This window comes from Lepidochelys kempii, chromosome 6 (assembly GCF_965140285.1).
Source record: "Lepidochelys kempii isolate rLepKem1 chromosome 6, rLepKem1.hap1, whole genome shotgun sequence".
NCBI lineage: Eukaryota > Metazoa > Chordata > Testudines > Cheloniidae > Lepidochelys > Lepidochelys kempii.
The window spans coordinates 120,800,736-120,817,084 of record NC_136385.1 but is presented as its reverse complement, the minus strand read 5'-3'; the positions used below and the strand labels follow the sequence as shown (position 1 = coordinate 120,817,084).

The window sequence follows — 16,349 nt, the reverse complement described above, 5'->3', positions numbered from 1 at the left end:
AGATGTGCAGGTGAACAAGCCCCGATGGTGTGGCTGATGTGGTTAGGTCCTATGATGTTGTCCCTTGAATAGATATATGAACAGAGTTGGCACCGGGGTTTGTAGCAGGGTACAGTTCTATAGTTCCTGGTGGTAAGAACCCTTATACAAAAGCTATTTAAACTAGCATACTCACACCTTTCATGGGGGATCTGGTTGTGAGACACAGAAGGCCACCCTGGTCTCTAGCATATCCACTGAGTTTGATGGTCCAGGTTCCTCAATCCCAAAATAGTAGAGATCAGGTTCGAGTGTTGAGTAGCTAAGCTATATTGCAGAAGCTGAGCTGATAGCTTAACAAAAGAGAACTTAAAGAAAGATAACCAAGAGAAGGATTCTTCAACATGGGGTTTGTCCTCTTATAGGGTCCTGGCACTATCCTGAATATTCATATTCGTGCCCAGCCTTCCATGCCCAAATCTTATTTCCTCATCCAGATAAATCTTAAGGTGCACTTACTCTATAGACTAGCACATTCGTACCTATGAATAACATATTCATACATATTAATATCGATTATCTCATTCTCAAAACCATTACCTTTGCTCTGAACTGTTTCTTCCATGCTCCTGCGGTGCACCTTATGGTTACTGATATGTCCCAGAATTTTGGTAAACACCTTCAGTTCTCCATTCAGTTCCCCAAAGTCAGAAGGGTAACTGGTAGACAATTTATCTATGCCAAAGGTTACAAACACTTATGCAACTTGCTCTAACTAATCATACAGGATACAGACCTGTAGGTTCCTTGCATTACAGCCAAATATAATGAAATAATATCCACTGCAATATAAACCAAAATAATATACTCAATCAAATTAATAAAGGCAAACAGATTATATAACACAGCAAGCTGGCAGGCTAGCCCCATTGACTACAAATATTAAGGTCTTCTTTCATGACTGTAAAGGCTAGATATACTTTGGATCAGTTCAGTGCTTTCTGGACTGGTAAACTTCTTTCCCAGCACTGGTCCTACAAATGATCAGAAATTTAAATTTAAAAAATCCCTGATCTAAGAGCTGTAGCTCACGAAAGCTTATGCTCAAATAAATTTGTTAGTCACTAAGGTGCTCCTTTTATTTTTGCTGATCTAAGAGTAAATTTTTAATATTCTAAAGAGAAAATGAGGTTTAAGGTTCAGAATAAAATATTCATAGCCTCTGATGAGGCTGACACACAGAAAAGATTTGCATGTACTATGTGATTGTCTCTTCAGAGGCGAATGACAGATGCAGCAAAGTTCTAAGAAAATTATTAGAATATACTCAAATGCCCTCTGAATGATACAAAAATGAGCGGTCTACAGAGCAGACTTCATTTATAACTACTTTTGTTCTGTCATCTCAAAATGAAAATACAGTATTCTGGTGAAGATTTTTTGCTGTTATATTACATTTGTTTCCACATGTGTTAAACTAAACAGAAGACAGTACTAATTATCAGTTCTACGTTTGGTTTAAGATAATCAATATGCAATTTGACTGTTAGACTGAAGTTTTGATTTAAGTTTTCCTTACCCTTTCTAAAGAAATCAATTTTTTTTATAGGTTATTGTGGGAAGTACGATAATTATTCAGAATATTGGAGGTAAGAAATTTCATAGTGGAGTATGTGTGCTTTGGGGTGTTTATAAACACAAAAGGCTATATTTCGGTAAAATTATACTTGTGAGAGAGGCTGACAAAAAGGAAATTTACGGGCAAGGTTTATGAGATCTTGTTATGCCCAAGTGCTACAGTAGGTACACTTTGTCACATCACATGCTCTTTACCCTGCAATTCCTACCCATGACGTGATGAATGCAAACATAAAAGTTGGCCTTTGAATTTAATTGTTTTAGTGGCTTCTATTTACTGAACCATAGAATGCTGTGTATGCTAGCTTAATGGTAGTTTTTCTCTATTTTTGGTTAATTCGAGATTTTGTGTTGATTATAAATTATCCTTCGTAATGTGGTCTGTTTTTCACACTAATCAGTTTTTTGTCATCTGCTGCGTAGTCTAGCTATTTTTATTTCAAGACAGTTATTTTATTAGGAAATGTACTAAGATGAGCAAAAAAGAACTACCGGTATATAATCAATTACATAGTTATAAACATGTAAATCCCAATTAGCAACCAGCATATGAATAAAGTAGGAGTACTTACAGAAATATTAAGAGTAGAGTCCAAAAGAAGGTAGGTTTAAAAGGTAGAGTTAGAAGAGAGTGACTGACCGCTGTGGAATGCTCAGGTTTAAACTGGATTCTTTCTCCTGTATGAAAGCAGGAAATGTGCTGAAAACAAAATAAAAAGATTAAGAAAGAGGATGCAGACAGTCATTTATAGCGACTCAGAGAAACAGTGTTCCAATGTCTGTCTAAAGAACAAGCAGTCATTATCAGAGTACCTGGACTTATTGCAAAATGGACGTAGAAGTAGACCAAGTAACTGCTTTTATGATTGGCCTGCCTTTACTAAAATTGCTAGTAATGGAAACTACTTAATTTAAATGACTATAAAAATCCTGGAATTAATATCAGACAGGAGCAAACACATTAATTCCAAGGTCTAAAGATTATTTATTCATGCAGGTTTTAGAGGATGTTATGTAGCTAACATCCTCTAAACAGATTTTTAAATTTCCTTTCCCATTTGACTGGACCACTAAATAAATGCTTTTAGACAAAGAGGGGATACATAGTGAAGGTTCGGGTGACTCTGGGATCTAGTACAAGGCTATTCGGTCAAAGGAAATTTGAGTCTTATTTCATCCCCATAACAGTTCATAACCTTCTCTGTGTGTCATTTTTAATAAAACTCAGTTTAGTCATGCTAGAGGCCCAAGCTGTTGCATGTTGGATATTATCAAACTGCTTATTCCATCTTCTGCAATGGAATTCTCTGCCAGGGATCTTGACCTGTTCTGCCAAGAATTTCATTTCTGTTTAACAGGTTAATTCAAGGAGCAGCTTTCACAATTGGAAAGCGTTCTTTCAAGTATTTAAAAATGCCTGTCACTTTCCAAATCCTCTGTCTTTTGGTTCTCAGGATTTAAGTGCAAAGATCTTTTGTATAGGAGAGTGGAACACGTATTTCCTGCCCTCATACATTTAAGTTCTTTGCAAAGATTAACCCATTTCACAGATAGGGATAGGCGATTTTTCCCTAACTGAATCAATGTAGTGTTGCTAGATCAAAAGCACCCCCCCCTTTGCATAAAGAGGCACTCTGCCTTGTCTAACTGGAGGTGGGGATGGGGAATGCAGCCTCCATGGCACTTCCTCCATCTCCTGGTATCCTGTGGGAGCTTTGTATTCACTCTCAATGAATCCTCCCTCCCCAGCAGCTGCTATTTCTACTGTCTCAAAGAGACTCAGCCAATAGCAGCATGGTCCTTTGGAAGTGTGCTGCCAGGGGAAAGGTGGGAGCTAGTGAAGCCGTGTGGTGGTCAGGAACCACCCTTACAATTGGCTCTCCTAGTATTTAACAGATTTCCAGGATTAGGAGGCCTCCCCCAATCAAAACTCCATGTTCTTGACCCTTGAAGAGACAATTAATTAAGGTACAGGAAGTTTTCTTGCCTTTTTGGTCCCCTTCCATGGGTTTCTCAGTGAGAGAGGTCAGGCCTTTGAGTTTAGTTTGTCCTGAAGGGATGCCTCTAATCTTATCAGTATGGACTTCTTCATGTTCAGCCCTTTCTTTGATGTCCCATCCCCCCGCCCTTGTTTCTTTGCATCCAGCAAAGCCATGACCCTTCAGTAGTCTTTCACGCTGTATCAGTGTCTTAAATTTCAGAGTACGACTAGAAATAAAATGTTCTCAGTTTACCTTTTCCATCATCAGAGCTGGGAATATTGTATCATTTGGAATCTCATTACAAAGAAGATTATTGGCACTTTCAGAATGTAGGCTAAGCATTATTTTTTAGTGTGGTCTCATTTCTAAAAGTAACCAGAATATATGGAAGTGACTTACACTCAATTGGAGTGGAGACGTTATTTAACGTTTTTTTTTAAACCATGTTTAAAAGGATGCCTTTAGTGTTCTGGGTTAGTTTTTTTTTTTCTTCATAAACTTTAAAAAGCCTTTTTCTTATGGTTATATTTTTTTAAAAAAACCCAAAACAAAAAACATCTTGCAGAGTTGAAAGTAAACTTCTTATTTTTAATAACTTTATTGCACATACCCACTGGTTTGTTTGTTTATATGGGGATGCTGACTTTACTACTGTGCAAAGAAGCATTGACAAAAGAAAAACTTGCTTGGTTTTTACAAACAGCTATAAGAAGAGGAATAGTAACTCAAATTTGGATCAATCAGCCTTAAAATTTTTTTCCTTAATAGTCATTTTAAAAGTTAAAGTTGAGACATAAGCAATCAGAAGCCAGGGAATTCAAAGTTAGGGATAGGGCTTGGGATTTGTCACTCTAAAGTTTTTAAACATGATTTTTCTTTTTCCACATTTATAAGTCTAATTGAATAATTGTCTTTAAAAACTTTACTCCTACTAGTAATAGTTACTCACTCAAATAGTCCCACTGACTTCAGTGGGACTATTCACATAAGTGCTACTTAGCATGAGAAGGGGTTGGAGAATTAGGCTGTAGATAGGAAGTTGCATGATGCCAGATCATCATGTTGTCCTATCCATGTCCTGTACTGTCTCACTTCCCACCTCCTCCTGAGATCCATGCATGGAATGATCCTCTAGGTCAGGGGCGGGCAAACTTTTTGGCCTGAGGACCACATCGGGTTTCCAAAATTGTATGGAGGGCCAGTTAGGGGAGGCTGTGCCTCCCCCAACAGCCAGGCGTGGCCCGGCACAGCCCCTGACCCCTATCCTACCCCTCCTGCTTCTTGCCCCCTGACTGCCCCCCCGGGCTCCTGCTCCATCCACCACCCCCTGCTCCCTGACCACCCCCGGACCTCCCTCACCTGACTGCCCCCCACCGCCCCATCCAACCCCTCCTCTCATTCCTGACTGCCCCACCCCAGGACCCCTGCCCCATCCAACTACCCCTCCCCCCTATCCCCTGACTGCCCCCCACTGCCCCATCCAACCCCTCCCCTCCTCTCCTTCCTGACTGCCCTTCTGGAACCCCTGCCCCCATTCAACCCCACTATTCCCTGCTCTCTGACCGCCCCGACCCCTATCCACACCCCCGTCCCCTGACCACCACCCCGAACTCCCCTGTCCTCTATCCAACCCCCCACCCCCTTACCGCGCTGCCTGGAGCACCGGTGGCTGGCAGTGCTACAGCCGTGCCTCTGCGCAGCACAGAGCACCGGGTCAGGCCGGGCTCTGCAGCTGCGCTGCCCCAGGAGCTCGCAGCCCCCCTGCCCAGAGCACGGCACTGGCAGCCCAGTGAGCTGAGGCTGCATGGGAGGGGGAACAGCGGGGGAGGGGCCGGGGACTAGTCTCCCGGGCCAGGAGCTCAGGGGCCAGGCCTGAGGGTCCCACGGGCCGGATGTGGCCCGTGGGCTATAGTTTGCCCACCTCTGCTCTAGGTGTACGTTTCAGGCCTGCCATGCTGAAAGGGGGGAGGAGGTCTGTTGTCTATTCCATCTACACACATCCCAGCTGAAGGGCTCTCCATGCAGTTCTGAGTCTGCATGTGTGAGAGGAGGGGGGGAAAAGCATTTTGTCCTAAGGAAGATTCTTGGTTACCACAGCACCAGGCTGTATTCACTTATTTACGTAAGAGGGTGGATTGATTTAAATCACTGATCTTGATTTAAATCAGCAAGCAGGAAATCTTGATTTACATAATTGATTTTAATCTTGTTCTGCATTTATACTTTTTAGTTTTTTTGAAAAAGATGGTTCATTCTCATTGGTTAGTATGTGTCACAGGGTGACACTGGCCTTTTAAGAGGAGCAGGGACAGTACCTGTGCTGCCTCAGCTCACTTCAGTGGGGCTTAAAAGAGGTTATATGAGCTCTAGAGAAGAGAGAGCGCCAATGAATGAAGGTAACCTTAGAACACAGACATGAGTCAGTTGGGAGAGGGGCGGATGAGAGCTTCCAGAGCTAGGAGACTGACTGACTGGTTCCTGGGAGAAGGCTGAAGGCAAGGAGAGCAGCAAGAGGGGTTTCTCCTCCAGCCAGGGCTGAAGGCAACAGGTGCCTGCTGTTTCCAAGCTGGAGCCAAGACTGATGTCTCAGCACTGAAAGGCTGAACCTTAGAGAACAGTGAGAGGGCCAGAGGGAGTTAAGAGATGCTCCTCTGGCAAGAATGATTTCCCAACATGTGGATGAATCCCCTGGGAAGAGCAGGGTTGCACTCCAGTTGGAAGGTCTGGGGTGGCTGTCCTGGCAGAGGGACCGAAGAGGACTGGCAAAGAGGCCATGGTTGAAGGTGCCAGTGTGTGGTATATGTGGCATTGAGGGCCAAAGATGTGTTGGGTGTTTGCACTTGGGTGATAAATGGAATATGTGTTGGGACTTTACCAGAACATAGTTCAAAACAGTTCATGATAATAAACCATGTTGATGGATTAGAGGATGAGACTGTATGGAGTCCTTCAGTTACCCAAGAGGGGATACTGAGGCAGGGTGCCACAGAGCTACTCCTGGCCATGAGGGGACAGTCAGGAGGTGAGTAGCCCTGCTACGGTATGATTTGGTCCTTTTTTTGCTAACCATACTAATACCCATTATTTAAGCAATTATATATTTATTCCAATTCTTGATTTTTACTACTTTTATTATATTGAGATGCATTTCTTATTCTCTAGATGATTAATATTTTTACTTACGATTTGTGTCAAGCTGCATTTGGATGGAAATTGAAATTCAATTAAAAATCTGCAAAATCATCATTTTTAAAATGTTTTTGTTAGTTAAATACAATTACATTAAATGTGCTGGCCACATACGGAAAAAAGTTAATCAAACTATGTTTTACATATAAAAATGATTTATTAAACAAAGGAAGTATTATCTGTAGTTAATGAAGTCAACTGATGGTTTCTAGTCACCATGACCTTCAAGATTTTAGAACTGTCAGATCTCCTCCTATCACACCTTGTTTTTAGTCTTAGATTGGAAGAGGAAAATAAACATTCCTGCTTTTTCAGCTCCCAACAGGTTTCTCAAACTTTGAATGAACTAGTTGTTGAACTGAACTAGTGGGATGTGGAATAAACTGAAAAGAAGAAAATATTCTCTCTGCACCTGCAGAAGAGGCTACTACTGTCAAAAGCTGATTTAGCCCTTCAACAAACTCTGGTTCCAGTGCTTATTCAGTGACTGTTCAAAGAGAGTCAGTGGTATGACTTTCTTTGAAACTTCAGGAGCAAAGATGTACTGTTTGAATGTTTTTTATTTAATTTAAATGATTTTAATAGAGTATAGTAAGGTTGTCATTTTAAATGAGTTTAATTTTTAAAAGAAAAATTTATTTTAATTTAAAATCAGATTTGACATTTTAAAACATCAATTTTTTAATTTAAAAAACCCCATCAATGTTTATCTATTCTGTTACATAATCCTCTCCAGAAGTAACTGAATCTAGAGGGAGCCCCTGCTATTGAAGCTCCAATGGAGTTGTGTGTCTGTGTAGCAGTGAGCGGGGTGCAGTGGGCCAGAGCCAGGGTTCTGCATCCTGTGGGTTTCCCTAGATCCTGAAGGATCTGCCAGGTTTTGGGCTGCTACTCCATGGAAGGGGGCAGGACAATGAGAAGGAATTCTTCCCCAAGGAAAAGCTCTCAAAGATTTCCCATTTAAAAAATACCCTCCGATTAATTGTCCTCTCCAGCAATAAAGTGTGTGTGTCAGTAGGGATATAACAGCATATATAATGAATGAAGTTGGAGAATGAAGTATTTTAGCAAGATTTGTGGAAAATGGAGAGACACATCATAAAGTATTGCGCAACAGCATTTCACAATCTGTTGCCAACACTAACACATCTTCAGCATTGAGGTCTAAAGCAGGAATTATGTGGGCGGAGTTTTACAGCATATTTCTCCAGGCTAAAGACTGGCACTAGCAGAAGATCATTGCTTTAGGGAGGTATGACTGATCACATGGAACCTGGAAGTTTTGATAGATAGAAACAAATTGGAAATTTTGAGAACATTAATTAAATGATACTATATGCAGTAGCAGCTGGAATTAAATACTGCAGTTGAACACAGATGATCTCCGCAGGGATCTTTTGCAACAACAGTCTGAGGTGTACAGTGGAATTCTTTTGTTAAAGATCAGTTTGCCTGCTTTTTGTTTGTTGTGTCCAAATGATCAGTATTTGCAGCTCCATGGAATTGAGTTTCCCAAATCAAACATATGTGAAAGCAAAATTTCATTTTACAAGGATTTAGCAAATTCTAGTGCTCAAGAAGATTAGTTAGTTTATAATGGTTTCCAGTTGTGCCTTCTACAAGTTAAATTATTTACCTGCAGTCAACTGGCTCTCAAAAGGTGCAAAATTATTTCCTCTTTGAAAACATCAAAAACTGTTTCCAGTCAGATTCTAAACTAAAAGCAAAAACAAATTGATGAACACCAAAGGGTATCGGGAAAGGAAACTGAAGCAATGGTGGTGGTTTTGCATCCTGCAAGCCTAGCTCTATCTTGAGCTATGCTGTTTGCTTGCATACTATGCATTTTAAACAGACGTTCTACAGATACCGCAGACATTTTATTCTCTTGTGAGTTACATTTTACAGTCTGTTAATATGATCAACAAAATGAACAACACATGAAGGCAGTCGACTAAACTGTAGCAAATTTCAGTAAATGATGTTGAATACATTACTGAATATTAACATTTTGATTTCTTATTTTTTGTTTAGGAGATTTTTTGTGATTAAAATAGTCAATTTTTGGCAGACTTTTCTTAAGTATAAAAAGAGCTAAATCTAGGAAAGGGTCTGCATAAGAGACTTTTTGGGGGGTTTTGTAGAGGTGTGGGTAATGTGCTTTTCCAACAATGCTCTCTCAACGCCATCTGCTGGCCAGTCAGAGCATAGCACTAACATGAAGTTGTGATGTTGGGTTTTTGTTTGTATTTTTTAAGTGCTGCTAATTAGCAGTCTTAAGCTGGTTATGCTGAAGAGAGGGCCTTTTTTAGATTTTACTTGGATTTACATTTATTACAGTTAAGACAGTGGGAGAATTAGAGGGAGCCTAAATTAGGGAAGAAGGAATTTATAACATGCATAAGCTTGGTTAAACATACTTATAGCTCCAGTGATGAATTTGTACACAGTGCAATTTACATAACTTATATATAAAACTACAGCATTATCTTGCTTCTGCCAAAGCTCAAGTGGCATATTTTACACCATGAAATTAAAATACTCAAACTTCAGTTGTTTTCTATGATCAAGATAGTCATATTTTTCTGCTTTGCAACTTACCTTTTATTCTGCTCAGAGTTCATTTGTCATTTAATTAAAAATGTATTGTAAATAGAATTTTGTCTTGTTTAAAAAGTGCTAATCTGGAGGAATTTAAATATGGCAAATATAGTGAGAAAATCAGGGATTGCATCCTTGTCTCTCCCATCAGAGAACATATTCAACCAACCTATTTGAATAAATTAACACCCCCATAGAGTGGAAGGGCAGACCTAGTGCATCTCTTTGCTAAAGACTGGATTGGTTAATCCTTTAAGAAGTTACTGACCTTCCTCCAAATACAGAAAATCAAATCCTGTTTTTAAGCAAACTAGAATGCATGCTGCCATTTGTGTTTGACCTGAAAGCTAATTAGCCTTATTTTTTTAAACTGAGGATTTCCAGTGTAGAGCTTCTTTAAATAAGGGCAGGTTTATCAATTGCCATACTAAATTAACAATTGATGGCCAGTAAGAACAATTATGCTGTATTTTCATAATGTAGTGAACGTAATTGGGGGATTTTTGACACAGTGAAAAAATTAAGACTTTTAAGAAAATAATTCTTATATTTATTTGCAGATTTAATACATTTAGAGCTTTCTACATGAGACATTTTTCCTGTTAGATTGGTCTATTTGTAGTTAAACCACCATAGTTACACCAGTATAACTCCCATATGTGGATGCTCTTATTCCAGAATCAGAGTGGCTGTTTTCAGCTTTATTAAAATCCCTTCCAAAGTGACATAAACTAAACCGGAAAAAGACTCTCATGCCAGAATAAAAGAGTCCACACAGGAAGTTCTGTTGGTATAATTTATAGCAGATTATATTCATCCTGCCTTCTACCAGTATACCTTTCCCATTCAGACAAGTACTAAATCTGTGGTGGTGGTGTGTTTTGTTTTGTTTTTTTAGTACTGTTTTAAACTAAATACATGCAGCTCCAGTGATTTTTGTAGATTTCTGCTAAAGGAAATATATTCTTTTCATAAATATTGAGTGGGAGAGCCTTCAAGACTTTGTTTTGATTGTGTAATATTTTTATACATACCTAATGCATGGGATGGATGCCTTTAGAGTGGTTCTCAAACTTTTGTATTGATGACTGCTTTCACACAGCAAGCCCCTGAGTGTGACCACCCCCCACCCCACCCCCCAATTAAAAACAGAATTTTTTACATTAAACACTGTTATAAATGTTGGAGGCAAAGCCGGGCTTGGGGTGGAAGCTGACAGGTCGTGACCCCCATGTAATACCCTCGCAACCCCTGAGGGGTCACAACCCCCATTTTGAGAACCCCTGCCTTAGAAACTGACATAAACAGAAGAGCGGCAAAGAGTTCTGTGGCATCTTGTAGACTAACAGACGTATTGGAGCATGAGCTTTTGATCCAACGAAGTGGGTATTCACCCACAAAAGCTCATGCTCCAATACGTCTGTTAGTCTACAAGGTACCACAGGACTTTTTGCCGCTTTTACAGCTCCAGACTAACACTGCTACCCCACTGAAGATAAACAGAAGCCTCATGCAGCATGAGGGGCAAAGTAGCTCATGGATTTTTGGTAGCATTCACACTTTGTTTCTTCTGCTCCTCTTCTCTTCGCAGTTTGGTTATAGTATTTTGATTTTCAGATGGGTAGATGGAGATACTCATGGGAGCAGGTGAACTGCCAGCTGGGGGAGGCCAGCCCCGCTGCCCTCCCTGGCCCCCGAGCACAGGGCGGCCCCAGCCACCCCAAGTCTTGGCCGCCCAAGCCCCAGCAGCACTGAAGAGGAGCAGCCTGCCACCTGAGCTGGGACCAAGGGGGAAGGGTGAGCAGGAGGTGGCTTTGGGGAAGAGCGTAGGCTGGGCCACACGGGGTTGTTTGGGGAGGCACAGCTTTCCCCAGCCTATTGGATGTGCCACCCATGGAGATATGGTAATGTTCCTCTCCCTCAGCCCCACTCCAAATCCCCATGAAACAGAATTGCCTACTAAAAATTCAGCATTCCACTCTCCAGTTTCACTTGCATTCACAACTCTCATCTCCTGACATCTCACTATTTAGATGGACACTTTCTCTTGCATCCATTGGGTCAGAACAGACTATTGCTAAGAAGGTCATTTTATCTACAGAGGGAAATGTAAAAGTTCAAATATCTGTTGTCTCATTAGTTTCTATGAAAGATCCAATTTTATCTGAGCAGTCCAGCTCAGTTTCTCAGTGATAGGGTGGTTGTTTTTTTGTTTTTTAGCCTGGTGTAACTTTTAACTAGGTTTACCCCCGCCCTTATTTTAGTTTTTAACCTTTCTTCTCAGTGTTTTGAAATGAACAGAACTTTATTGGTCAGATTCTCTCTAGCAAGGGAATACAATTGTTACTTTTCTTTCCATCTTCTGTGCTGCCTGGAATCTGTGAGGAGACACCTTATTGATCTGGTATTTGCCCAGTTCCACAAGACAAGACTGCTCTGCTGTCTTACTGTCCCCCATCTCCCTCTTCACAGTTCTCTCGTCTCTTCTGTCCAAGAGATTAGTGTCTGGACAGAGGGGTTTTTACAAAGTCTGTTTCCCTTCCTCACCTCACTCCTCTCCTGTGTATAAAGTTTATAAAGTGCTTTGGGATTTTTTGCATGAGGCATTATAAAGATGCAAGGTATTAGTAATAACATAACAAACTGAACTAGTTGATTGAGAACAAGTAGCCAGAGGGAATAAGGTTCATTCTTTCCAACCATGAGATTTTTTTTAAAGGGTATATCACCAACCCAAGTATTAGGAAGGAACAATCATGTCAACAGTTCCCTTTGGATATGAATATACATCCTCCCAAGTCACTACTTTAAACTTTGGCAGCAAATCCCTTGTTTGTGGATAGGATGATGAAAAGAAACTGAAGTTAGTATTATGGGAACCAAAAAGCAAAGCCATTTAGGTGGTTTAAGGTTGGACTACCTGAGAGGATTGGTGGTGCGTTTATTGGACTTTTCTCAATTTTTCTCTTCTCTTCCCACCCCTTCCCCCCCCATGGTTTTTCGAATCTGGGCTCATATGGTGAGTGCCAAACAGTATAAATGCACAGTATAGAAATGCTGACTAATGCATTTATTACATATGTGTTTCTAGTTAGTATTAACCTGTTGTGATGCCCCCAGCTACATAATGATGAACTCTTGGTGTAAAGTAGCTTAACGTTATACATTATAAATCCTATCCTGCAAACTAGCCAGCCAACATCAGCATTTCACAATGTGCTAATAAGTTCTGTATATCAATAAGTGTGATCACTTGTTGCTCTTAGGACAGTGGTGAATCTATTGGCTGATAACTTTAAGGTGGTGAGAATTGTTGTTTTTCTCCCTGATGGAATGTTGAATTACAAAATTTCCATAAGTCGAGTTGTTGGTATAAAGTTCAACTCTGGTTAATTCTTTTTGATCAGCCAGTTCCTAGTAGTAATTATGTACAAAAAGTTAAATTAAAGGATCATTAAAGTTGCTAAATCAAGCAATAGGAAATGCCCAAATTAAGGTTGCCGCTGCAACTGTATTTCAGCCTCTTTGTGCATCGGCATTATGTTACAGTCTCTAGTTACGTCGTCACGTACCATTTATTCCATAGGACCTCGGCATCATTCAGTGCACAAGATGGACAGCGAATGAAGCAGAGGGTATGCAAGAAGAGAACAGACATTCTTTTATATTTAAGGCACTAGACTGGGACTGAGGAGAGTTGAATTCTCTCCTTGGCTCTGCCACGCATTTCCTACATGATACTGGCCAAGACTGTCCTAATACATATATATACGTAAGAGGGCTGAACTCAGATTGCACAGGCAGCCTTACTTCTGGCACTTACTAATTTTTTGAGTGCTTGACTTTGCAACCTTAATGTTCTTTTAATGTAACTGTTTGTATGTGATAGATAATTCTTTAGACCCCTTAAGTGTCTGTTTTAATACTCAACCAAATGACACAAAATGTTAATTCCTTACTATTGGTGCAGATCAGAGATTATGACGTATTCTTTTGCAATTGCCGTCGAACAGCTCAGCTTCATGACCAACTCATCTGTTCCCCTTATGAGAGATGACCTTATACACTAAGTCCTCTCCAGTGTAGGTAGCATTTAAGTTTTACAGTATAACTTGAAGTTTTTATGTCTGCGTCTGCCATTTTTGAAATCTCACAAAATCATTCCTTTGTAGCCAAAGATACCTGTTTTGATTCTATCCTTTTCTCCTACTTCTATTAGTAGACACTGGACAAAACTAGTGGACACTGTAGTTATTTTTTTCTTCTTACTAGAAAATAATTGTTGTTAGACTTTTTTTTTTTTAACTGCTACATCCCATCTCAGTGGAAAGCTTTCCTTCTTTAGTTTCAACAAACTGATTTCTTTAATTAACCTTTTTGTAGTTTTTTTCCAAAGGATCCATGATTAGTTTCTTTATTTTTTTCAATATTGTTTAAGATATTAAAGCAGGGTGTATTAAATCAAAGTGATTTAAATGACTGTTAATCCCAATTTAAAACAAGTTTTCCTTTTTGCTGACTTTAATCATCAGTTTTAATTATGTTTTGGATTTGTACTTTTTATTTTCCTAAAGAAAGGTTGATTCTGACTAGTTGGTAACCGTTAAATATGTTGATTTGCAACTAAATAGAGCCTCTACACTAAATTTGGTGTGCATTTTTGCTGATCAGGATACACTATACATATTTATTTAAGCAATTATATAGCTTCATTTATATTTATTCAAATTCTTAACTTTTACAGTTTTGTTATGGTAAATGATGCATTTCTTATTTACTAGATTAATTTTTTATTTGTGATTTGTGTGAAGCACTGTTTGAACTCAAAATTAAATGTACAAAACCAGCATTTGATTTTTTTATTATATATGACTCCCTTAAAAGTAGTGAACACACACATTTTTCTTATCAAAGTTTATCAAAACGTGTTTTGCATTTAAAACTGATTTAATGAAGTATCATCTGTAGTTAGTGAATCAAATTAATTGTTTCTGGTCACTCTATCTGTCAAGATTTTAGAACTATTAGATCTCAACCTCTTACACCTAATTATTATTCATAGGTTGGAAGAGGAAAACAAGCTTTCCTGCTTTTTTCAGTTCCCAGTTGATTTCATAACTTTGAATGAACTAGTCATTGAACCTAACTAGTTGAATAAATTGAAATGAAGAAGCTACTGCTGTCAAAAGCTGGTTTAGCATTTCAGTAAACACGGGTTCCAGATGCCTAGCCAGTGATTTCCAGCAGTTCAGTGGTTTGACTTTCTTTAAAGCTTGGCAGAATACATGTACTGTGTAATATTATTTTTGGTATTTAATTTACATGATTTTAATAGATTATAATACATGTAGGCCTTAACATTTAGGTTTTCAATTTCAAATTTAAAGTGTGTTCATTTAAAAAAAAAAAACAACACCTGTATTTAATTTAAATAAAAATATTTGATCGATCGATTAATTTAAAACTTTGGGGTTTTCTCAACCTACCAAAGTGCTATTCTTCCTGTGAAATATGTAACTGTATTTGTTGATATGAAAAAGAAGCTGGAGTTATCCTCTTAAACAATGAACAGAGCATGGTATCCTGTTTAGTGCTGTTTACTCATGAGTTGTCAAAAGAGAGATTCATATCTTACGTAAGCTTCAGGGTATAAATATACTCAGTACATTCAGCATTGATTTTCTTCATATCCTAGAGAAAAGAAAAAAGGAAAAGAACATAAATTGGACAAGAAAACTGAAGTAGTTTGTTAGATTATTTATTAGTATATGTATTAGTATATGTACAGAAAGTAAGAAAGATGCATACAAATGTTTAACACGTGCAAGTTTCTTGTTGCACGATTTAGCTCCCTTCTTGGGAGTGAAATTCAATGAAATAGGACTCCAATTTGAAAAACAAACAGTAAGCATACAACAAAGGATAAGCGATAAGCACACAACAAAGGATAAGCAATTAAATGGTTAGCCAGAGGCTGATAGAAATGTATGGGAAGAGTGACATGTGTTAGCAGGAAATCTAAACTTGACGTTAATCTGAAGCTTTCTACAGTTTAAGTTGCAATAGAAATTATGATTTTAAAAAAATCTTTCTGAAGGAGATAAATGTCTGAAACTTCAGACCTGCGTACATAGAATGAATTGTATAGTACAAGTAAGAGAGAGACTGATGGCACTGTTAATGATGAATTGTAATTTAAAGAAAGAAAAGGAGGACTTGTGGCACCTTAGAGACTAACCGATTTATTAGAGCATAAGCTTTCGTGAGCTACAGCTCACTTCCTCAGATGCATATCGTGGAAACTGTCCTCCTTTTCTTTTTGCGAATACAGACTAACACGGCTGCTACTCTGAAATTTAAAGAAAGTTACTGTTTCTCGACTTCAGTAGTTTTTAAAATCTGCCTTTTGGGGGGATAATGTATGAATGTATCTATACGTTAGCATCAGAAAATTCAGTTCTTTGTCTTCTTCCTATTGTAATACTGATATTTTTAAAATTTATACATATTCTTATATAGCACATACCATCTAATTTCCATAGTAAAAGAATCAAATTGGTGACACCACATACAATTTCTCACCAGGCCTTATCAACAGCTGTGTGTCAACAGGGAAAAACAGTTCTAGATTGGAAAAATCTGAGTTTTTTAATACAAAGAAGTGAATATTTCCTTATTTAGTGACCTAGCAACTGTTTTTAATTTAACCTTGCTGTAGGTACATGTCACTTTGTATTAATACATTTCACTTTCTTTACAGAGACCACATTCCTTCTCTTCAGAATTTACCATTAACTGTTTCAGTGCTTCAGAGGAACAGCCGTGTTAGTCTGTATTCGCAAAAAGAAAAGGAGTACTTGTGGCACCTTAGAGACTAACCAATTTATTTGAGCATGAGCTTTCGTGAGCTACAGCTCACTTCATCAGATGCTGCAGCTTCTGTGATTACTAACTTTTAAA

General features: G+C 38.8%; 1 protein-coding gene across 17 annotated transcripts in view; it reads left to right on the top strand.

Annotated features, from left to right (window-relative positions):
- Positions 1-16,349, top strand: part of SLC38A6 (solute carrier family 38 member 6) — a 54,001-nt gene that overhangs the window by 11,834 nt on the left and 25,818 nt on the right. For all 17 annotated transcript variants that reach the window (XR_012159599.2, XR_012159597.2, XR_012159598.2 and 14 more), the window contains one exon: positions 1,589-1,628. Coding sequence is in view for 14 of the 17 variants with exons in the window: in XM_073349913.2 (XP_073206014.1) it covers positions 1,589-1,628 (40 nt within the window). In the remaining 3 variants the exon portion in view is untranslated. The remainder of the gene's footprint in view (positions 1-1,588; positions 1,629-16,349) is intronic.